Source organism: Xyrauchen texanus, chromosome 3 (genome assembly GCF_025860055.1).
Source record: "Xyrauchen texanus isolate HMW12.3.18 chromosome 3, RBS_HiC_50CHRs, whole genome shotgun sequence".
In the NCBI taxonomy this organism is placed as follows: domain Eukaryota; kingdom Metazoa; phylum Chordata; class Actinopteri; order Cypriniformes; family Catostomidae; genus Xyrauchen; species Xyrauchen texanus.
In genome coordinates this window covers 48,361,316-48,385,537 of record NC_068278.1, presented here as the reverse complement: position 1 = coordinate 48,385,537, position 24,222 = coordinate 48,361,316, and the positions used below count along the sequence as shown (strand labels likewise).

General features: G+C 37.9%; 1 protein-coding gene across 2 annotated transcripts; it reads left to right on the top strand.

Moving 5' to 3' along the window:
- Window positions 1-1,636: 1,636 nt before the first annotated feature.
- On the top strand, window positions 1,637-23,487 carry LOC127633591 (ubiquitin-protein ligase E3B-like). Of its 2 annotated transcripts, none has more exons than XM_052112808.1 (27): window positions 1,637-1,730; window positions 2,083-2,188; window positions 2,416-2,590; window positions 7,013-7,130; window positions 7,213-7,272; window positions 7,370-7,474; window positions 7,615-7,711; window positions 7,805-7,890; window positions 8,031-8,113; window positions 8,236-8,341; window positions 9,006-9,126; window positions 9,879-10,056; window positions 10,168-10,337; window positions 10,572-10,739; window positions 11,041-11,212; window positions 11,355-11,473; window positions 12,385-12,499; window positions 12,621-12,720; window positions 12,917-13,036; window positions 13,183-13,359; window positions 13,503-13,751; window positions 18,844-18,909; window positions 19,002-19,060; window positions 20,602-20,784; window positions 21,105-21,216; window positions 21,306-21,398; window positions 21,495-23,487. In XM_052112808.1, the coding sequence occupies exons 3-27, from the start codon at window positions 2,430-2,432 to the stop codon at window positions 21,684-21,686; spliced, it is 3,210 nt and encodes a 1,069-aa protein (XP_051968768.1). In that variant the 5' UTR covers window positions 1,637-1,730; window positions 2,083-2,188; window positions 2,416-2,429; the 3' UTR covers window positions 21,687-23,487. The 2 variants fall into 2 exon arrangements, with proteins under 2 accessions (XP_051968768.1, XP_051968775.1); XM_052112815.1 differs by having other exon boundaries at window positions 1,648-1,730; window positions 2,080-2,188.
- The last annotated feature ends 735 nt before the right edge of the window (window positions 23,488-24,222 follow it).

Below are 24,222 nucleotides of genomic sequence, written 5' to 3'. Positions count from 1 at the left end.
ACTAAAGACAGGGCTGGGTACACAAAATGAGATAGCCCTTCTGGGGTTGGATAAAAGAACTCTACCATATAAGGAAAGGTCCCTCTGTGACCACATATTAAGGTTGTTTTTTGTCAGAAAAATTCAATTGCTATCTCGCTACAGAGTTTTTAATTATGTAAATACCCAAGTATTTGACAGTAGATCTAACTGGGATATTTCCTATAGAGTCATGATCCAAGTCATGAAGGGACTTTATCTCACATTTTTAAATGTTTAGTCTTAGACCTGAAGCAGGAGAAAATTGATTGACTAAATTTAAAGCCTTGGACAATTGGTTTCTGTCCTGTAAGAACAATGTAGTGTCATCCGCTAATTGTGAAATTTTTATTTCCTGCCAAAAATAGAGATAACTTTCAAACTATAATCTTGTATAATACTTAGTAACTCTGTTACAAATAAAAATAAAAAAGGGTGAAATTGGGCAGCCCTGCCTGACACCACGCTGTATGTCAAATCTTGGGGAGGTATCGAAGTTAACAATAACAGAGCTGTTGATTAATCTATAAAACACAGAGATAATATCAATAAAGGACTCGCCAAAATCAAACAATTTAAGAGACTGTAAGAAGAAAATTGTGTTCAATGGTGTCAAAAGCCTTGTAGAAGTCAGGAAAAAGAATGAGTCTTTGAGAATGAACAGACTCGGCATAGTCCATAAATAACCTTATATTATTTGAAATATGTTGACCCTTTATGAAGTCTGACTGTGTTTAGGAAATAATAGAATCAAGATCAGTATTTAACCTGTTGGCATACACTGAAGCCAGAATTTTATAGTCAATAGTCAAGAGTGTAATAGGGTGCCAGTTGTCAATTAAAATAATATATTTTCCGGGTTTAGGGATGAGAGTAATAATCCCTTGTTTCATTGTTGAATTTAATTGTTAAATTCATTATTAAATTGGGTGCACTCATGTATTCTGGGTGCAAGAACATTATTTTAATACTGTTTACTTGATGGTTACACCTTATCACATATTTAAAGTTAAAAATTCTATAAATGATTTTTTTTTATTTAATAAAACATTACATTTCTACGAGCTTGACACATATGTTTTAAACTAGAGTTTTTAAAGATTTCTAATTTTATCAACTCAGACAACCTTTTCTGTCAATGATCCATAAGTAATTTATATGTCTAGAACGCCATAGCGTATTCTTAGTGTAATCTTAGATTAAGATGCGCAATTTATGATTACATTGTTGTCAGCTTCTACTGCTGATTTGAAAAAGTTATTTGATCGCAATCTTAACCAACCGTTTTTGATAATTAGCGGCCCCCCCTTCAAGTGGATAGCAGCTGCACTGTCATGACTGGAAATAGCTTCCCGAGAGCGTTCCAAAAACAGCCACGAGTGGACTGACTTGCTAGAGAGCCTTTGGTTTTACTGATACAGATATATCACAAATAGTTCCGCTTTGGAAAAAAATAAAACCAATCTCCCTGCTTTCATTAACCCTCTCGCTACATAACCATGGTTACATTTAAATATTTATTTTTTAGACAATATTAATATACTTTGTGAATTAAATCATATGACACATACCTTTCTTATGGAAACGTAGATTGTCGCAGCAGAAATGTTCCGCCGGAGGGATTAAGAGGTTACACCGTTTATGGATACGAGCTGCGGTGTCTGATTCGCACTATTTTAACGTCTGTTTTTAATTTGTTCTCAAACGCTCAAGTAAGTCAAATCTTTGTCAAAGCACTAAATACTTTCTTTACCCTTCGCCTGTAACACGTTTATCCCGTGACAGTGTTTTCAACTCGCAGAATGTTTCAGATAATCAGTAGTTGCTAACATGTTAGCTAGGATGGTTGTTATTGCCACTGTGGTGAAGTTTATTCCATTAGTGGCTGCATAGTGTTTTTTTTTTATCTTCTAATGTAAATCTGACGTTAACTGTCAATGTTGTCTATTTATATTGCTTATATTCTGGTGCAATCACAATGATTCCACTGTCAGTTACGAAAAGATTTTCTCTCTGCTTTGTGATCTGTCGCTTCGATTAACGACATATTTTGTTGTTCAGCAGAATCCAATGGATCTCCAGGAAAAAAGGTTAATACATGAACATTTGCGATAGCATTCATGTGACCTGTGGTAACAGAGGCATCTCAGTCACCACATTAGGGTTTTAGGTAATAATCCGTTTGTTATTACTTAAGAATTTAATTGCTTGTTTTTGTTTTTTTTTGTTGCCAAATTTGCAGTGGTTTGAGACTAATATTTATTTCTGTATTGCATACCTAACCTCTGACTTCATATTTGCTCTCAGTGATGATGGTTATGTAGTAGTGTTCTGCACGTTGCCTTGTAAGGAAGAAATAATTTGTTCCTGGCCATAATACTCATGTTTAACCCTCAGTTTGGAGTGGAAACATGTTCACCGCTACCCAAATCTCTAAATCCCAGTTCCTGGATAAGGCCAGGCTGGCACGGGAGGAAAGGAAAGACCATAAAGAGAAAGAGAGCGCGGCCACCCAAATCCAGGCTCTGATCAGAAGATTCCTCTGTCGTTGTAGGCTGCAAAGAGAAATCAGGTTAGGGATGAAAATGTTTTCTTTGCTGTGGTATAGACCACTATGCCACCATGAGAAATGTGCCTAAAATACCATAGGTCTTTGCTGTATGTGTTAGATGAAGAAATACAATTAAAAATATAGCTGCGAGCAGCGATGGCGGGCCCAAGCCGGTGGCACCGCCACCCCCTGTGCCTTTAGGGTTGCTGTGCACGATGGGCAATAACGTAACCTCGCTTTGACTGTCGAGAAGATGTGTGCTGTAGAGCTTGCACTGCAAAAGTGCGCATTGAGGGCACATATCGACCACAAAGTATGCGTGAGCACCCTTCCGATACCTAAAATGAAAAATGAGACACCCTACGGTCTCATGGAGTTAATGGACACATGAAATAAGTACACAAGACTGAAAATTCATATGAAGTGTGCCATTTGGGACAGGGCCTATGACCGTGAACCACAATAGTCACATCTATGAGATAATTCAAATGAAGAATAATTTTTTATCTCATAGGATGTCATAGGTCAATATCTTTTGCAGCACTTAAATGTATTAATCCAGAAGGCCAGTATTTATCTGGAGGTCTTTGTACAGGTTTATCAGTGTAATTATAATTTATGCTTATGTGTTCCTATGATATGCAATGGAAGTACATTTTTATGTTTAACATGGGTGTATTCACAATACATAGCATACGATATAATATCTTAAGATTATTTATCATTATGTTAAGTACATCACACAAATGTGACTGTATTCACCTGTAATGTCTCCAATAAGTACAGTATATTGGCCTGTATGGTCATGATATATTGCCTTAGCTAGACTTTAGCTTACCTATTACATTAGCTAGTAGCTCATGAGTCATGAATGTTAGCAAGACACAAGTTAACTATATTTGCTTTTGGCTAATTAGCTGTATAGTCGAGGCACTGTACACGACGCGGAGGGAGGGAGGGCGGGCATCGTCAAAATCTCATCTACCGACGTGATGTTTTGATTTTTTTATTTAATAAATATATTTGTTTGACAGGGAAGCTGTGCGCAAACAGGAATATATGTATTAATTTATTTATAAAAATAAATAAAAAACACCACAGAAAAAAGGGCACTAATTTCTCTCGAGGAAGAAAAAGGGTAGGTGCTCAAGCCCCCTTTGATGTCTATGTGTGCACGTGCCTGAGGGTGAGTAAATGATGAGAGAAATATCTTTTTGGGGTAAACTCATTTTATTTGAAAGACTATCTAGGCACATAATAACACTGCATTGCTGTGACTGTTTATAACTATTTCAAAATGTACAAGCTCACACTTTAAATGGTCAGTGCTTTGATTTTTAAATCATTAAAATAGCAACAGATCAGAGAAAAAAATGGAGATTGAGTGATTATTTTTACATTTTACATGCCATTCAAAAACGTAGCATTTTACAACGTAAGAGAGAAATAAAAAAAACTTTAAATAATACCATTTGTACTTTTCAATGACTTGGGATGTCTATGTTCAGGGCGATTTGGAGCTTGAAAGTTCCAACAGAGAAATTCCCTCCCACACACACACACACACACACACACACACACACACACACACAGACAGAATGGCAGGGCCACTATGTCTGTCAGAGAGAGACAGAGAGAAAAAACACAGAACGGGAGGGGGCACTCTGTCTGTCAGAGCGAGAAAAATTCCAAGAAATCCACATTCAAACCACAATATCTGACTTTCTGTTGGTCGGAGCTAATGACTGTAAATTAGAAAGTTGTTTGGCTCAACGAGAACAATATACACGCCGAGTTTTGTAACTGTAGATAGAACTAACTAAGTTATAACACACTTTATGTGTCCTTTTTTAGTCCTAAATCAATTTCCTTGCCACGGCCAAACTGTTCGAGATATCAATAATCCGTCCGGAATGTAGCATCCTCAATGTCTTGACTTCATGCCGACCGAGTTTGGTGGCGATTGGATTCATTCTCTAGGAGGAATATATATAATTCCAGAGCATGTGTTTCCAAACAACCCATAATAGCCGACTTCCTGTTGGGCTGGCGTAAAACTTAGAGCACGAAAGTTGTTCGGCCCGATGAGATCTACAAGTGTACCGAGTTTCATATTATTACATGCAAGCATGTTTGATATGCGGACAAGTGTTCGACTCCCATTCCAGGGGGCGCTGTCGAGCCCCCCTGCCACGCCCGGGTACCATCTTCGTCCGGCCCTGATGGCCGCGGGTTTTGACCCGTGTGCAAAGTTTCAAGAGTTTTCGAGCACGTTAAAGGCCCCAAAACCTTGAAAAACAAAAATAAAAGCATTCTCACTCAACAGCCAAATCATCCCCCTCCCCCCAGACACAGAGAGACGTAGGGTCAGTGGGAGAGGCAGAGAAAATTTTCCAAAACATCCACATTCAAACCAAAATATCTGACTTTCTGTTGGTCTGAGCTAATGACTGGAAATTAGAAATTTGTCCGGCTCGATGAGAACAATATAATTACTGAGTTTTGTGACTGTGGGTCAAAGTGTAAAACCAACCCCCTCACTTTTGTCAAAAGGTGGCACTACTGAGCCCCTGCACCACGCCCGTTTCTGAAACTTTGCACATGTCTACTGGCTAATAAATGTGATGTGTCTGTCGAGTTTCATGCAATTTCAAGAATGCTAAGAGTCTCAAAAGCATCAAAAAAGAATATTCAAGTTTGAAGCATTGCCGCGGCAACAGTATCCAAGATATCAATAATCCTTTCACATGTCTACATCTGCCGTGTGTTTACATTACACACCAAAAGTTTTAAGTAAATCGGGTAAAAATAAGAGGATGATTTCAAAGCATTTTGAAAGTGACACACTTCCTTCTGCCAGTTGGTGGCGCTATAACTTTGACTCACAATAGTCACATCCATGCGATCGGCCTGTTACAGCGAACACACTGCTGAAGTTTCATCGAGATCAATTAATGTATGCAGAAGTTATAACACACTTCCTGTTTCTCTTTTCGCGCCATCATTTCGTTTCCTCGCCACGGCCAAACCGTTCGAGATATCAAAAATCTGCCGGAAATTTTTCATCCTCAGTGTCTTGACTTCATGTTGACCGAGTTTCGTGGCGATTGTTGGAATTCTCTAGGAGGAATATTTCAAATTCCATTGCATGCGTTTTCCAAACAACCCTAAATAGACCCCTGCCACGCCCCGGTACCAGCTTCAGCCCGGCCCTAATGGCCGCGGGTTCTGACCCTTGTGCAAAGTTTCAAGAGTTTTAGAGCACGTTAAGAGCCCCAAAAGTGCCCGAATAGTCGTAAGAAAAATAATATTCTAACGAAAACAATAGGGCCTTCGCCTTTTCAAGGCTTGGGCCCTAATAATAATAATAATCCTAATGAAAACATATAAATCTATATTTATATGATTCTATAAATCATGCAGCATTATTGGATGTCATACCAATATCTCAGAAGTCAAAGTCTGCTGGTTTCAAAGCGTTTTGAATGGATTACCTCATCTATCTTATAGGTTTTTTCTGCATTAACATGAGAACAAGACAGGATACAAATTTAATATTACATGTCCTTGGGAGTGCCAACCATTTTAGATATTGTGGCTATAATTATTTTTGGATTGTGCATTTGAATTCACAGAGTTTTTACAAAGTGTGTTACTAATTAATTCTAAATAAACCATTGTTTTTTTCATATCTGAGTTTTCATGCTTATTACCGATATGCTGATGGTTTTAATTTGGTCAATAATTGGCTGATACATATTGGCATCTGATACATCGTAATAAAAATAAATACATAAAATAAGGGCTGAAAAAATACCCAGTTATGCAGAATACCAGAATGCATCCGTGATGCATTTGTGCTCAAATAAACAAGAGGCAGCAGCTGAATGAGAGATAATGGCTTCTCCCTTTCAGAGTTGTAACTTGACACTGCATCTTTTAAAAGCATTGAGATACATGGCAGTGTTCAAAGAGTCTGTTTAGTTCATGTTTGTATACAAAATAGTCCAGATGGCTCCCCTTTGGCATTACACAAGGCCTGCCATCTGGACTTTAACTTCGCGCCAGTGGCCCCGCCCAAGGGTGTGATAACGTGTGTTGTGGGATGTGTAAATACAAATGAGCAATGTGTTGTGACTTCATTAACACAGAGATTTCAAAATGAGACTTTTCATCAGGGTGGCAGCTATAAATTCTCTTTTTAGACTGGGGAGGAAGTATTGAGTTCTGAAATTTACAGTATTTCTTTAGAGTACAATTACCTTTTTATATGTCTAAATATCAAGGAAAAAGTGATTCTCCATTTCATGGTGCCATTTGTAAATATTTTTTCTTAAATTTAATGTGTATCTGACTTCATTTATTTAGTGCCATTTACAATTGTTGACTGAGAACTTATTTTCAGCATAGTGGCTTATATTGACATTAATAACTCTGTTTTAGGAAAGAGGTTGATGACTTCTTTGCTGTGAGTGATGCAGGTTCAACAAAAAGAAATGCTCTATCCATCTTCAAAATTGCAAGGAAGTTGTTATTCATATTTTGCAAGGATGATAAGTTGGTGAGCATTACAAAAACAATATTTGCACTCATTACTTTGAAAATTGTTCAAACGAATGAAGTTGTTGTTCCTTTCTACACAGAGGTTTGAGAAGCTGTGTAGAATAATTCTAAGTAGCATGGAATTTGAGAATGAACCTAAAGTAAGTCATTAACCAAGCAGTATTTGATGTTCTTAGGGTCTCTTACTTTATGCTACTTTAGATGTTGCATTGTTGTGACGTAATTTAGTTTTTCTAGGTATGGTATGTTTCCCTGGCTCTTTCAAAAGACCTCACCATCCCCTGGCTCAAACAGATCAAAGATGTACTCTGTGTCTCCTGTGAATTTCTGAAAAAACTTAAGGTATTTCCTTGTAATAATTTTAGTGCTTCATGATCCGTTTGTTGTTGTTTTTAAATTGCTCATAAAGGTTCTTTACAGGCATATCTTTTCAATTTTGAATGAATGAATGCTTATTTCCTGTCTTCTGTCTCTGTCTGCAGCCTGACATACTACAAGAAAATAAATTGGTGACTCTGTACCTTACAATGCTGATAACCTTCACAGACACATCAACATGGAAAATCATCCGAGGCAAAGGTTTGTGTCACATGTAATCAGTGGTGGTGAGATGATTTACAGTCTAAAATAGATAAAACCCTAGTTGAATTTCCTATGTTTCTTTTTTTTAAGGAGAGGCCCTCAAGCCTGCGTTAAACAGAATATGTGAGAACATTATGGGACATCTCAATCAAAAGGGCTTCTACTCTGTACTTCAGGTACTGCCAATTCAAACCAGAACCTTGTCACTACATGTCAATATTCATTTGAATACATTTTAATATGTTTAAGCCAATCTAACCTGATCTTGGTGCTAGAACTTAAAAAAATTCTATAACACCATCTTTGTTGTTTGCAGATTCTGCTTACCAACGGATTGGCAAGATCTAGACCCTCCCTTTCCAAAGGAACCCTCACAGCCATTTTTACTCTGTCACTCAGGTAGGTTTCTATGGGAACCGTGTTTACTCTCTAAGACATCTTGTGATATGATTACATCATTGGCTCATTTCTGTGAAGTGGCAGATGATATTGATTATCTTTGTGGTCCTTGTGTACTACAGGCCTGTTATTGCTGCACATTTCTCAGACAACCTGCTGAGGTCTTTCCTTCTCCATATCATGTCTGTTCCAGCGTTTATCTTCCACCTTAACACACTCACTCCAGATGTAAGAAAATAAAAAACCCACACGATTTACAAGTATAAAAAAATCAGGGCCTGGGTCGCTCAGCAAGTTAAGATGCCATGAGATCGGTGTCATGAGATCGTCATGAGATCGAATCCAGGGCGTGCTGAGTGACTCTAGCCAGGTCTCCTAAGCAACTCAATTGGCCCGGTTGTGAGGGAGGGTAGAGTCACATGGGCTAACCTCCTCGTGGTCTCTATAATGTGGTTCTCGCTCTCAGTGGGGCGTGTGGTGAGTTGTGCGTGGATGCCGTGTAGAATAGTGTTAAGCCTCCACTTGCGCTATCTCTCCGAAGGTAACACGCTCAACAAGCCACATGATAAGATGCAAACGTGGAGGCAACTGGGATTCGTCATCCTCCACCCAGATTGAGGCGAGTCACTACGCCACCATGAGGACCTAGAGCACATTGGGCATTCAAAATTGGGGAGGAAAGGGAAAAAATAAACGCAGAAGTATAACAAAATCACACACTTGCAAGCAAATCTTAAAATCAACATGAAATCTAGTGTTTTTGTGCATGATGCAAATACATTGTAATGCAGCCTTTTTAAATCTTGACAATTGGATGCTGTTTTGACTTTAAAAACAGTGTTCTCTGATATGCTTTTTCTTTTGTTGTGATCTGAATTTGTGTTTTGTGCAGTGTATGGTCATTATCCAGACTCATGACCTCTTTCGCAAGTTTGTCTTATTTCTGAGCCGAGAGGAGCAGTGTCTGGATATATGTGTCTGCCTAGAGGGAAGCCACACTCTCTGCTTATTGGGTAAGCATGTGTGCTTCATTAACAAAAATGTCAAAGTATGTATTATATTTGAAGAGCAATGGTGAACAGATCCTAAAGGTATAGTTAACCCAAAGATGAAAGTGTTTTTATCATTTACTCACCCTTGTGCCATCGCAGATGTATGAATTTCTTTCTTATGCTGAACACAAACTAACCTTTTTAAAAGAATATCTCAGCTCTGTATGTCCACAGAATGCAAGTGAATGGTGACCAAAACTCCATAAAGTGCACAAACGCAGCATAAAAGTACTCCATATGCCTCCAGTGGTTTAATCAACGTTTTCTGAAGTGATCCAACCGACTTTGGTTGAGAACAGACCAAAATGTAACTCCATTTTCACTGTATATCTCCATTGCAGTCTCTAGGCACGATCAGGATTTGTAATTGAGCTTCAAATCATGATCTCCAAGGAGACTTCTGATGTCAAGATTTATTAATGAAAAGGGTGGAAAAGAGTTGAATTTTAGTCTGTTCTCACCCAAAACTCACAGGATTGTGTCAGAAGACATGGATAAAAACACTTCTTTAGTCATATGGATTACTTTTATGCCATATATATGTGCATCTGGAATGGCATGAGGATGAGTATTCAAAGAGAGAAGTTTCATTTTTGGGTGAACTTTTCCTTTAAGAATAATTTCTTGGCATATATTTGAACTTTTGGGAAATTTTTCATAATTTTATTTTGGTTTGCGATTCCTAGATCACTTCTCTTCAATCTTGTTTCCAGGTAACCTTATTCAGCTGGGATACTTTAATGTAAAAGTTCTAGAGCTGGAAGCCAGTCACTTTGTCAAGGATCTGACGGATATGTTGTCATACTGTCAGAGATATGTTTCTCAGAAGAAATCCAACCTCACACACTGGCACCCAGTGTTGGGCTGGTTCTCACAAACTGTTGATTATGGGTATGTTTATTTAATGTTGAAAAAATACAGCAGCTAATACTACCTGTATTTGTATCTTGTGGTATTCATTGCTCTCTTTCTCTTGCTGTCTCTCTCTCATTGTCCCTCCAGGCTTAATGAGTCTATGCCATTGGTAACAAAGCAGTTACAGTGTCTGTGGGGAGTACCTGTGATCTGCACTCTCTTCTGTGATGTTCTCTGCAAAAAGCTTGAGACTCAAGAACCCATCCCAATGACCCCTCCTCAGCCATCCACACTACAGAATAACCTGCCTGTCAAAAGTGAGACTTTTTCACTCTATTACATTCTTGCAAGTCTAAAAGTTTTCTTATTATAGGCCCATAAGATAGTTTGGTATATCTTTACACATAGACGCCTTAGTGGTTAACCTCCTGGGTTAAAAAATTCCGTAGTCATTTACTCTGTAGTCATTAAGTCGTTGTTAGTGGTGAGTAAATGACAACAGATTTTTCATTTTAAGGTGAACTATCCCTTTAAACTGTCTGTGTTATTAGATCTCTTCAAGCGGGCATTCCAGAAGTCTGCTTCTGTGCGGAACATCCTGAAGCCGATCGGGGGGAAGCGGGTTGACTCGGCTGAGGTCCAGAAGGTGTGCAGTATTTGTGTGCTGTATCAGACGGCCCTCACCACACTCACACAGATCCGCCTCCAGATCCTCACAGGTAAATGCTTTTAAAATTAAATCAATATAAATTGATATTCACATATCTATGAATGCTCAGTTAGGCAGGTGAATACTTCATTAACTTTTTATATCTTAATATATTGTATTTTGGTTAATCTGTCGCTTAGTAGTACTCTTGACACTTTGAGTTTCTGTTCCAGTTTCCAAAAGTTCTCCCCATCATTCCTGCCTTCCCTGTATTGCGCCTTTCAATAAAAGTGGCCAAAAGGCCAAAACTAGTGTTAAGTATTGTATTTCCTAAAATACTTTATGATTTCATAATTAAACTCTGTTTCCAGGACTGACGTATCTTGATGAGCTGTTGCCTAAGCTATGGGCATTTATCTGTGAGCTTGGCCCTCAGGGTGGGCTCAGACTCTTCCTGGAGTGTCTCAATAATGACACTGAGGAATCCAAACAGCTTTTGGCCATGCTCATGCTCTTCTGTGACTGCTCCAGGCATCTCATCACGTAAGTGTTGTATAAATACTGTACATAAATCACACAGTATAATGCCAACCTCCTTCCTTATGAGACATGGGTAATTGAGCTAATACGCTTGCACCTGTCTTTGCTATCAGTGAATATGTGTTTCATTTTTTATGTCTTACAGGATTCTTGATGACATTGAGGTCTATGAGGAACAGATTTCTTTTAAAATGGAAGAGCTTGTCACCATCTCCTCGTTTCTCAACACATTTGTATACAAGATGGTCTGGGATGGTATTTTAGGTGAACAAACTTTTGTTAGCACATACCCAATGAATGCTTAAAGGAAAAGTTCATTCAAAAATTAAAATTATTTCATAATTTACTCACATAATTTCTGTTTTATTCTACTGAACACAAAGACTTTAAAAATCTCTGCTCTGTAGGTCCATACAATTAAAGTGAATGGTGAGCAAAACCTTAGAGCTCCAATAAGCTCAAGGGCCGCATATAAGTAATTAATATTACTCTAGTGGTTTAATCCATGTCTTCTGAAGCAATTCAGTTGGTTTTGTGTGTGAACAGACCAAAATATTACTAGTTTTTCACAATAAATCTTAACATCAGAAGTCTCCTTGGCGATCATGATTTCATGCACGATTACACTCCCTAACATCATCTAGCAGCACTCTGGGCCTGCGTTAAGCAGTAGGAAGGGTAATCAAGCTTGAAATAATTATTGTATCTAGAGTCTGAAATGGCAAGATGTACAGTGAAAAAGGAATTATATGTTGGTCTGTTGACACCCAAACCTTTAATTTTGCTTCTAAAGACAAAGATTTAACCACTGGAGTGGTATGGATTACCACTGAGGGTAATGAAAGGATGCTGCCTTTGTGTTTTTTGGAGCATTTGAACTTGCATTGTATGGACCTACAGAGCTGAAATATTCATCTAAAAATCTTCATTTGTGTTCTGCAGAAGAAATAAGTTCATACATATCTGGCATGGCATGAGGGTGAATAAATGATGAATTTAAATTTTTGGGTGAGCTATTCCTTTAAACATTTACATAACAGTATATGGTAATGCTTGGAACAGTTGTTTATCTACAGTCATTTGCAGTAGTTGCACAATATGCAGTTAGATAATATGCAGATGTGCCTAATAGTAATGTACTTCCTTTTTTTTTGTATGTGGCCATTAATTTGCAGAGAATGCCAAAGGGGAGAAGTTGGATCTGTTCCACAGTGTTCACGGCTGGCTGATGGTTCTGTATGAGCGGGACTGTCGAAGGAGATTCACTCCTGATGATCTCTGGCTCCGCAAGTGTGTCAGCCTCAGATATCAACATTCAAAATGAAACTCTGTTTTTGCTGTAGAGTCTCAGTTAAGGTTATCCCAAAGAACACAAGGTCACAAAAAACATTTGTCTGTGTGTTCTAAACAGAGACCTGAAGCTCAGTCTGTTGTTCCAAGAGCTGGAGAAAGGCAAAAGGAGAGCACAGCTGCTACTTCAGTACATTCCTCATGTCATCCCACACAAAAATGTGAGTTAAACTCAAATGAGGGTATTTATTTCTCACAAGACAAGATACTTAATTTAACCCAGTTAACTTCAGTAGATAAGTTTAACCAAAGTGCCCAAAAGATTAAGTCTCCATTGTTTGAGTATGGCAATCCATTACATGAATGAATCTGTCTTTGTTGATATGTTTTTAGTGTGATGCCTTTCTCTTGTCACAGAGGGTACTGCTGTTCCGGAACATTGTTACAAAAGAGAAAGAGACTTTAGGATTGGTGGAGACAAGTTCCGCCTCTCCCCATGTAACTCACATAACCATTCGTCGATCAAGGATGTTGGAGGTAATGGTTGCTTCATGATATCCAATACTGACACAATAAATATTCCAGTGGATTGTAATGACTGCACGCAGTGGATAAAACCACCTGTTAAGATTATTGCAATGGCATTTAACTTGGTAAATGTCTCTGTTTCTCTCTCCCTGTAGGATGGATATGATCAACTGCGACGTCTGCCTGTAAACTCCATTAAAGGAGTGATCCGAGTGAAGTTTGTGAATGATTTAGGTGTGGATGAGGCTGGAATTGACCAGGATGGTGTATTTAAAGAGTTCTTAGAGGAGATTATCAAGAAGGTTTTCAACCCAGCACTCAACCTCTTTAAGGTATAAACCATTTTCTCCTAGCCGGTCATACAGTAGTTATAATGCATTTAATTCTGGGAGCAGTTCATCTAAACAGATTTCTTGTCAGACCAATAAACTTGAACTTTTACCTTCTTTTACCTTTTTTTCATTCTCTGTTTCAGACCACCAGTGGGAATGAGAGATTATACCCTTCCCCAACCTCGAGCATCCATGAGAATCACCTGCAGCTATACGAGTTTGTTGGAAAGATGCTAGGAAAAGCGATGTATGAAGGCATCGTAGTGGACGTGCCGTTTGCCTCCTTTTTCCTCAGTCAGGTCCTGGGTCATCATCACAGCACCTTTTACAGCTCTATAGATGAGCTGCCCTCTCTTGACTCAGAGTTCTACAAGAACCTCACTTCCATCAAGGTTGGTGCCAAATGGGAATTTAACACCACAATTATTAACTTCAATAGATCTGAACAATCCTATAATCTCTCTGATTGTTTTTGCCAAGGCCATACCCAGTGTAACTTTTGATTCTATCTTGAGCTCTCCAATGATACATGGATGCTTTTCGGTTATAGTATATCTTCATGTTCCTTCTAGCTATGGTTTCTGAGTACTGCAGACCTTACTGAGTGGTGTGTGGTGGAGAAGTGGCACCTAAAGTACTAAACTGTTAAGCAGAAGGTTGTCGGTTCGATCCCCACTGCCACCACCATTGTGTCCTTGAGCAAGGCCCTTAACTCCAGGTTGCTCCGGGGGTATTGTCCCTGTAATAAGGGCTCTGTAAGTCGCTTTGGATAAAAGCATCTGCCAAATGCATAAATGTAAATGTACTTCTTTTCATGCTTGCTTAACCCTTTAAGCTTGTTCCGACGAGATAACAAATTATTTTCAAAATATCAATAACTGCAGTCTTGACCAACACAAAGTGGGTATCGTTTTAAAGCTTATAAGCTGTACTTTACAGTGCATTTAGGCATTATGACCAAAACTGAACAAGTGCTTTGAAATTTGCTGACAAACCAGAAGTTAATGTATTACAATATTTGCACTGCACTTAGTATTGTAATCGGTAAAAACACCTGATCAAATAGCCATGTGTCATATGTTGTTGAAAATAGGGTTGCAACGGTATGAGATTTTCACAGTACGATAACAGTCTCAGAAAATATCACGGTTTCATGGGATCACGGTAAACAGTTTTACACTATTATTATTATTATTATTATTATTATTATCAGTTACAATGACCCTTAACTCTTTCCCCGGCAAACACGGAATTTTCCGGGTTTTATGAAAAAACGCTTCCCCGCCAAACACGGAATTTTCCGGGTATCCGTGTTTTAGGTGGTATACGGTAAGGAAGACCCGCGCACATGTTTTGAAAGAGTACGCAACTCTTTGATCAAAGAAACAGACTGCGATCGTCTCAAACGTGAAGTGGAACACCATACTAATTCTAAAGCACTTGTTTGATAAAAATGCCTTTTTCTCAGCTTTTTGTCCGAAATGTTGTTTTTGACAAAACCTACCTCTGTTCAAGTAGCAATAAAAAAAGAACAAATGAAGATAAAATAAAATCGTTTTTTTTGCCTAAAAGCAGAGGCTCAGATCTTTATTTTGATATATAGCATCTTCATATATTCATGGAAGAAAATATTTTGCGGGCCATTAAAGTTTAGCGAAAATCGTCAAAAACCCTGGCGGTGGCTGGTAACTTTTTATGATAACTTTTGCTTGGTAAGAGTTAAAGGAGTGAAAACAGAAGGTTTTTTATGTTTGTTTGTTTGAATAAACGCTTTATTATAATTGAAACTTGAAACCATTTTTTTTAATTGATGTGTGAAAGTCTCCCTTTTTAAAATAAATAAGAAAGCTAACAGAATTATAATAAACCGAATTATAAATGGGTATCTAACATGTTATATAACTAATGCATGTTAGTTTACATGTTAGCATAGCATGTTAAATTAACTACTAATTGAAAAATAACATCAGCTGTGTGAGCTTTTAAAGTAATGTCCTATGATTATTAACATATACTGTAGGAGCGTGACAGCACATACCGACTGCTCCTGTCTGTGTCTTTAACTCAGTGGTTCAATTAACTAGTTTAGCTTCAGGACCCAGATTTTATATTGGAAATCAAGTGGGGACCCTCCATAGTAAAAAAGGGTCACATTTCCTTTTTCAATACAAGGACATGGATCGAGTGACATTATTTGTTGACGTCAACAACAAAAACGACTGGATGTTTTCTCCCCCCTTTTAAAAATTGAAGAGCATATTTACTATATACACTCACCTAAAGGATTATTAGGAACACCATACTAATACTGTGTTTGACCCCCTTTCGCCTTCAGAACTGCCTTAATTCTACGTGGCATTGATTCAACAAGGTGCTGAAAGCATTCTTTAGAAATGTTGGCCCATATTGATAGGATAGCATCTTGCAGTTGATGGAGATTTGTGGGATGCACATCCAGGGCACGAAGCTCCCGTTCCACAACATCCCAAAGATGCTCAATTGGGTTGAGATCTGGTGACTGTGGGGGCCATTTTAGTACAATGAACTCATTGTCATGTTCAAGAAACCAATTTGAAATGATTCGAGCTTTGTGACATGGTGCATTATCCTGCTGGAAGTAGCCATCAGAGGATGGGTACATGGTGGCCATAAAGGGATGGACATGGTCAGAAACAATGCTCAGGTAGGCCGTGGCATTTAAACGATGCCCAATTGGCACTAAGGGGCCTAAAGTATGCCAAGAAAACATCCCCCACACCATTACACCATCACCACCAGCTTGCACAGTGGTAACAAGGCATGATGGATCCATGTTCTCATTCTGTTTACGCCAAATTCTGACTCTACCATCTGAATGTCTCAACAGAAATCGAGACTCATCAGACCAGGCAACATTTATCCAGTCTTCAACTGTCCAATTTTGGTGAGCTCTTGCAAATTGTAGCCTCTTTTTCCTATTTGTAGTGGAGATGAGTGGTACCCGGTGGGGTCTTCTGCTGTTGTAGCCCATCCGCCTCAAGGTTGTGCGTGTTGTGGCTTCACAAATGCTTTGCTGCATACCTCGGTTGTAACGAGTGGTTATTTCAGTCAAAGTTGCTCTTCTATCAGCTTGAATCAGTTGGCCCATTCTTCTCTGACCTCTAGCATCAACAAGGCATTTTTGCCCACAGGACTGCCGCATACTGGATGTTTTTCCCTTTTTACACCATTCTTTGTAAACCCTAGAAATGGTTGTGCGTGAAAATCCCAGTAACTGAGCAGATTGTGAAATACTCAGACCGGCCCGTCTGGCACCAACAACCATGCCACGCTCAAAATTGCTTAAATCACCTTTCTTTCCCATTCTGACATTCAGTTTGGAGTTCAGGAGATTGTCTTGACCAGGACCACACCCCTAAATGCATTGAAGCAACTGCCATGTGATTGGTTGATTAGATAATTGCATTAATGAGAAATTGAACAGGTGTTCCTAATAATCCTTTAGGTGAGTGTATGAGCCCATTATTATAACGTTTGTTTCCTAATTTCAAACATAATTCAAACAGAACATGCATATTACACAGGAGGAAAGGCTCCTCATTACCATGGTTAGGTCAGTGTAGCTATTCATAAATAATAGTAATAATAATGACAAATTATAGTATTTATGAAAAAAATAAGAACAACCCAAAATCGTGAAACTTTAACTACAACCGCCACTGTTTATATAAAATGAGGACTAATAGATTCAAACTTTAGATTATTTAATATGAAACTTTAACATTTTGTCAAAATGTTAACAGATACTTTTACTCATGTAAAATCATGAAACAGTTTTGTAAAGGTGATGTGTAATTATTGTATTTTTTGGCGCATTGCACCGTGGTGCTCTTTTCCTGAGTGCTGTTTTTCACATCAGGGCTGCCTTCTGTTTGAGAAGTTTGACTTGACTTCCTCCATAATGCTTTAAACTAGAGAATTCTCACTAGAATTGAAATTGGTCATATCAGTTTTGAGGTCTACATGCTGAAATATCGAGGGAAGCCCTGTAGTTGCACGCACGTGCCAGAGAGCAGAGCAGATCATTAGAGCAAGCTGGTTCTGTTACACTTGTGCGAAAGTGCAGATTAGCTGGTTGCGAAATTATCATAAAATCTGCCTCGGCAGTCCTAAGTAGGCTATCACTTGGCGGGAGAACAAAATATCTTCAATGGGAGAACCATGGCATTGTTCTTTCCCTGCTGTCTACAACCCAGTCCGAATAGACCTGCGGTTAGTCCAAATATGGGCAGAGAGTATTGTTCACTCTAATTACATTTGGCCACAAGTAGATGGTGCCAAGTACATGACACAGCTTCAAGGATGGCTCAAATGGCACCGAATGTCGATCTCGTTACTCATGCCTGCATGCTTTGGAGAGAGAGCATACCATTAGTCACTGTTGTTGTTTGCTTGTGTAATTAGTTCTTATGTACAATTATTACGTTATTTTAGACACTTGGAGACGTTTTAGGACAATTGGATCAATTATATTTGTAATGCTATGTCTTTTGATTTGATTTGTCGTATCAGCACACAATTGTACTCCATTAATGGTGTTTTTTTTTTTTTTGGAGCTACCTTATACTGTATATAAAATGTCAAATCAGAAAAATAAGTAGTAGCTTATGTTTTTTCAGTAGTTTCTTAGACTTTTTAAAAATGTTTTTAAATAATATAGATTAATGGGCATGCCACTGAAACAGGACATCTTTAAAAAAACAACTTCAGAACTTTAAGTTTTAAGTATGTAATTGTACATGCATGTGAAGTGTATGTGTAAAAAGTTCAATGTACCTGCTGGAGTTTCACAAGATACTGTGTTTCATAGACTCTGTAATGAAAATGTTTATTGAAATGTTGATGGGGCCCTGTTACTACCAGTGTTCCTGTCTAAACTTGGCTGTTATTGTCTTCAGTTAATACACTCCGTTATTGTGCCACTTACTGGCATTGACTGGTCCCTCCCTGTCTGTGATAAGCAGTGATTACACTCATTGAAGTGATGTTGAAATCTACACAACAGATGTGCAGTCTTTATGGCAAGAAATCTTGTTTAGGACAGTGTAAAAATTCCTACATATTATCAAATTATTATGTGTTCTACCAAGATGATTAAATTAAGATTGTCCTAGATCTGGGTTTATCTAAAATAATTAGTGGTGCTTCACAAGGCAAGCATCACTAAAAATATTGCCGAAATGTTGTAGAGATTTGGTGAAAAAAATATTATTAGAATTATGCACATAATTCATCCTACTCAGTTTATGTTACAGAGATTTGTGATATCTCAAATTGTCTGCCATGTTGAGAAGAGGTTTGCTTATCCTATGTGCAAAGTGATCAGACTTCCAATTTTTGTCTGGCAGATGATAAAGTAGTTGATGTTTTCATTGCATTTGTTAAGTGTTGTTTCGTAGTGTAAACGTAGTATTATCCATGACTGTGTGTTTATTTATATTACAGCGTTACGATGGGGATGTTAGTGACCTCGGTCTGACATTATCGTATGATGAGGAGGTGATGGGGCAGGTAAATATCATTTTATTATCTAAATCCAATTTTGTTGGTCTAATGGACTCACTCTCTCATATGCTTACTCCTCTCACTTTCTCTCTTCACAGTTAGTCTGTCATGAGCTTACTCCTGGGGGAAAGACAATGTCTGTCACAAATGAAAACAAGTGAGTCCATTCTTCTTCTCCAATCATGTGTAAACCAAATATTCAATGCCAAATTGCCTCCTATTGTCATTCAATACAATACAAATAAATGTCATGATAAAAAACACATTTGTAGAGGAAGCTGTGTTTGAATATTAAAAAAATTATAATCTGAAACGAGGAAGAAGAATTGGAACCCACAGGCTGATCTGTGAGGACTACTTTTGTTTTCTTACAATTACATTCACTCAAATATGTGAGCTTAAATAGTTCAAAAAAGATCAAAAAATGTTCTGGTTAGTTTTATGCTAGCTTTTATTCCAGCTAAAGACCGCAATATACTTCATACGAAATCAAAGAATTAATGGGTATGATGTAATTTAGAACAAAATCTGGCCAAAAAGAAGGGTTTTTGCATATCAGTGCTTTGTGTAACAGCTTGCCGGGCAAAAACTTCTAACCGGCTGCTAAAACAAATTACTGTCTTCTGTAGGTGTGACCTGAAGCTTCACCTACTACTTTGTGTTCATTGTTCAGTCAGTTTAACATGAACCCACTGGCGTGCAGATTTATTAGCGAGCTGGTGCAAATGTACCTACATCAGTACGATCATTCGCACTGATTTTTCATTGACATTTTAGAGACTTTTTCCAAGACCATATCATGTGATTCTAAACTGTCTGTATTCTAAACATTAACACGCTTTTATGCACTAATCTCTTTGCAGTAGTATCAGTGTCATCATAAATTACAATAACCGAGAGTAATCACCGCATAATATGGCCACGTATAGCATGTTAGTGCAATAGTGTCATGAATTCAGAATGTAAACAAGACAAATTAAACATGTTCTACTGCATATAAACTACCGGTCAAAAGTTTTGAAACGCTTGACTGAAATGTATCTCATGATCTTAAAAAATCTTTTGATCTGAAGGCGTATGCTTAAAAGTTTGAAATTAGTTTTGTAGACAAAAATGTAATTGTTCCACAATATTAATTTATTTCATTATAAAACTAAAAAAAGGTTTTTAATTGATGACTTGGACCAAATAATAAAGTGCCCAACGTATATGGGAACTCCTTCAATACTGTTTTAAAAGCATCCCAGGGTGCTACCTCAAGAAGTTGGTTGAGACACAGTTTTGATTTATTTTGGATTTTGTTAAGTCACAACATAATTCTCATATTTCCATTTATGTTATTCCGTAGTTTTGATGACTTTACTATTATTCTAAATGTAGTGTTTGAAAACTTTTGACCGCTAGTGTATATTACATTAAACATTAAACTAAATTAAAAGTTGTTAAAACAGCTTTTTTTACTGACTATAGAATGAGGCATGAAGTCATTGAATAACACATTTTTATGGTTTTCATGTAGCGCCCTCATATATAGAGGCTACTCTATACGCCTCCCACATTGGTGTGGCGGGTGTTTGAATGTTTGCAAATAAAATACTGTTGCTCAGCTGTTTAGAAATTATTTTAACCCTGAACAAAGTACTACTTCTCCGGAAGTATTTCAGAGATTTAAATCTCTGCCCTCTCCACCCCCTCCAGGATCAGCTACATCCACTTGATGGCTCACTTCCGCATGCACACCCAGATCAAGGAGCAGACCGCCGCCTTCATTAGGGGCTTCCGCAGCATCATTAACCCAGAGTGGCTGCATATGTTTTCCACCCCTGAGGTCCAGAGACTCATCTCTGGGGACAATGCTGAGATAGACCTTGACGATCTCAAGTGAGCCTGCACTAAACATTGGCCTGAAGGGTTTTATGTATTATTTTGTAAGATTGATGTAGAATTTTTTTTTTTACCACAAAGATTCTCAGATAGACCACAAGGATTGGCAGACAGATAGGTAGACAGACACTTTTTATTGTTTTCCAATGAGAAATTTAAATTAGTAATGTTCGATATTTATTAACGCTTATGTTGCATATTCTAGTAATAGAGATGGGAAGTATGTGGGTGTAGACTTGTAGATCATGATATATATTTTATGGAACTGTCATGGAAAGGTTTTTGTTACTTATGCATTACATTCTTCTGTCTGCCAGGAAGCACACTGTATACTACGGAGGGTTCCACAGTAGCCACAGAGTCATTCTTTGGCTGTGGGACATCCTCTCCAATGACTTCACCCCTGAGGAGAGAGCCATGTTCCTGAAGGTAATACTCATCACATATTAGTGTGAAGCCTTTATTAGGATTATTTATGGATTTATTGAAATGTATAAAGGGTCTGTTTTCTTCCGCAGTTTGTTACCAGCTGTTCAAGACCTCCTCTGCTCGGTTTCGCCTACCTCAAACCTCCTTTCTCCATCCGCTGTGTGGAAGTGTCAGATGATCAGGTTAGACATCAGCTTTCATTCTTAGAAGCTCCAAACTGTGTTCTTCAATGATCTCTTGACTTCAACTTGCTTGTATGTGTTTGATTGTTGCTGTAGGACACGGGCGATACTTTAGGCAGTGTTCTGCGTGGCTTTTTCACCATTCGCAAGAAGGAGCCAGGTGGTCGTCTGCCAACGTCCTCTACTTGCTTCAACCTACTCAAACTGCCCAACTACAGCAAGAAGAGCATCCTAAGAGACAAACTCCGCTACGCAATCAGCATGAATACAGGCTTTGAGCTTTCGTAACTCATACCCTTGTGTGGTGGTTCATACCATACATATATATATATATATATACACACACACACACAAACTTTGACATACAGGAGTGGTGGTAGCGTAACAGTTTAAGTTCTGAAATGGCCACAGAAAGATTGAAGATTCGGTCCCATGTTGGAGACACAACAACTGAAGTTACAGTGATTCAATTCTTGCTCCATAGGAATTGAGACCTTCAATAAAGGCACTTAAGAACTGTTCCATCAAAACGTATACTCTGTCTTAGCAAGCAAATGATGTAATCAACTTGCTAATATACTGGAAATGTGCTGAACGTACTTTGTCACAGACGTGGAGACTGGCACTTCGAGGATTTCTACCGCAGAAGTATATTCAAGTGCACTGGCTTTTATTTACAAAGAACATATATGCATACAGTCACATCTTAGTCTCTGATTTTTTCGTTTTGAAACATTTGAAGATCCCTGTATTTAGTGTAATTTATAAAATACGTTCTTCTCAGTATTTGAAGCCAAATGAGGTCCAAACGCCTTATACAATCAGTTTTAAACCAGCTCAATGTAATGTTGTCATGTCAGGCTCCTGAAACCTTTATCAAAGAAACCTCTCGCATGGAGACTGAAAAAACCCAACTCCATGTGTGAATCCAAAATGGATTCAAAACGGATGCTTATTGGTGTCCACTCGTTCAAGAACACTTTTAAACCTCCACTACAGTGGACTCTGCCGTGTATGTACAGTGTAATACACTCCCCTGGGAAGGGAACAGGAAAGCAATACTAATGCAATGCAAGCCATGCAACTCAAGACACAAAATTAGGCTATGCCTACTCCAGCAAATGCATTTAAACCCATGAACTACTAATGGACTTGAGGATAGAACGTTCCCAGCACTGTTCATCATCTTCTTTGAACTTTCTCTTTCTCATTGAATACACTACATCATCTCGCAGCAGACCTCGTCATCAGACTGTTACGTGCTAATGCATGCAGCCAGTGCCGCCCAATGACATTGTGACATTTGCTGCTCATCAAAAGTCATTATTTTAATTTCAGTATTCTGTTCAAGAACAAAAGCATGAAATACTAATATAGGTGCTCAAAGCATTTATCTATTCCTTAAGTTAATTGTTTTAGTCTTTTTATTATTTAAGAAAAGAAGGGTAAAATAGTGGCGGGACACAGACTAAACCACTGAAATGGGTTTACTCCAGCTTAAAGGTCATTACAAATTTAAGTTCTTTATCATCTGCTCTTTCTGTCATCTCCCAGTAACTCTCTGCCCATCTTTTATGTGTGTACTACTGGAATTAAGCCATACAGTGAAGATGACTAGCTTTCAAACCACCTCTTGTGGGACCTTTTTCTTATAGACTGAGTGTTTGAATGACTACCTTGGAAGTTCTGTTTCAGTGGGCTCAATGGAATCTCATGAAATGTTATTCAATATGGATAAAAAATTAGGATATCTCCCTTGCATGATGTCACTGGATGATTCAAACATGTAGTCCTGTTAATGATTTAGCATTACCGAATAAGACTGCAACTTCTGCGCATCTTTCTCATTCTTTTGCTCCATGAGTGTCTCGGCACACATATGTCTTTTTTTCTTATTATTTGTGTGTATGTCAAAGAGATCTACCAGGATGAATCTCACAAAAACTGTCCAAAACCTATCCGAGACATTTTTCACCCCATTCAGAATAAAGAAAATGAAGCCTATTTTATTAAAGATTTTTTGCATTGTGACATTATTTCCATGACAATTAAGCACATTCCCCAGCAAATACTCAATTTCTGTAATGAAGGGCAAAAAAAAACTTTATTGTAAAATAAAACTGAAATTGTTCATCAGGGGTGTGTGTGTGTGTGTGTGTGTGTGTGTGTGTGTGTGTGTGTGTGTGTGTGTGTGTGTGTGTGTGTGTGTGTGTGTGTGTGTGTGTGTGTGTGTGTGTGTGTGTGTGTGTGTGTGTGTGTGTGTGTGTGTGTGTGTGTGTGTGTGTAAATGTATGTGTATATATACATACATATATATACACTCACACACATACAGTATATAAAAATAATTGTGTCCTGGCAGGTTTTTTTTTTTTTTTCACATTACACTAATGAGAATACAATTTTTATTCCAGGTCTCTTAAAGGTTAAGTAAAGTGCAGTAGTTATATCAAAATATTTATTGTATACAAACCCTCTCCCTTTTGTATGCAGTATATGCATTATTATAATGCTCCCACAGACATTATATGTCTGTATTTCCCCAGTTGTCTCCACATTTGTTTTTTTTAAATTAAGGCATTAGAATACTCTGTAATGCATAGAGACCTTTATAGATCTGTATGGAAAAATTGTGGCTTTAATCTCATGTAACATCTTTGGTTACATGAGATAACCAAAATATTTTTTTGCTCAAAATATTAAGTTATTAATGTAATGTGTCCCTCCTTATTGCACAAGGGCTTATAGATTGTATCCTATAGCTAAGTTTTGTATTTAAATAAACTGAAATTAGCGTTCTATTTCCCTTTGAAAGGTGCATAAA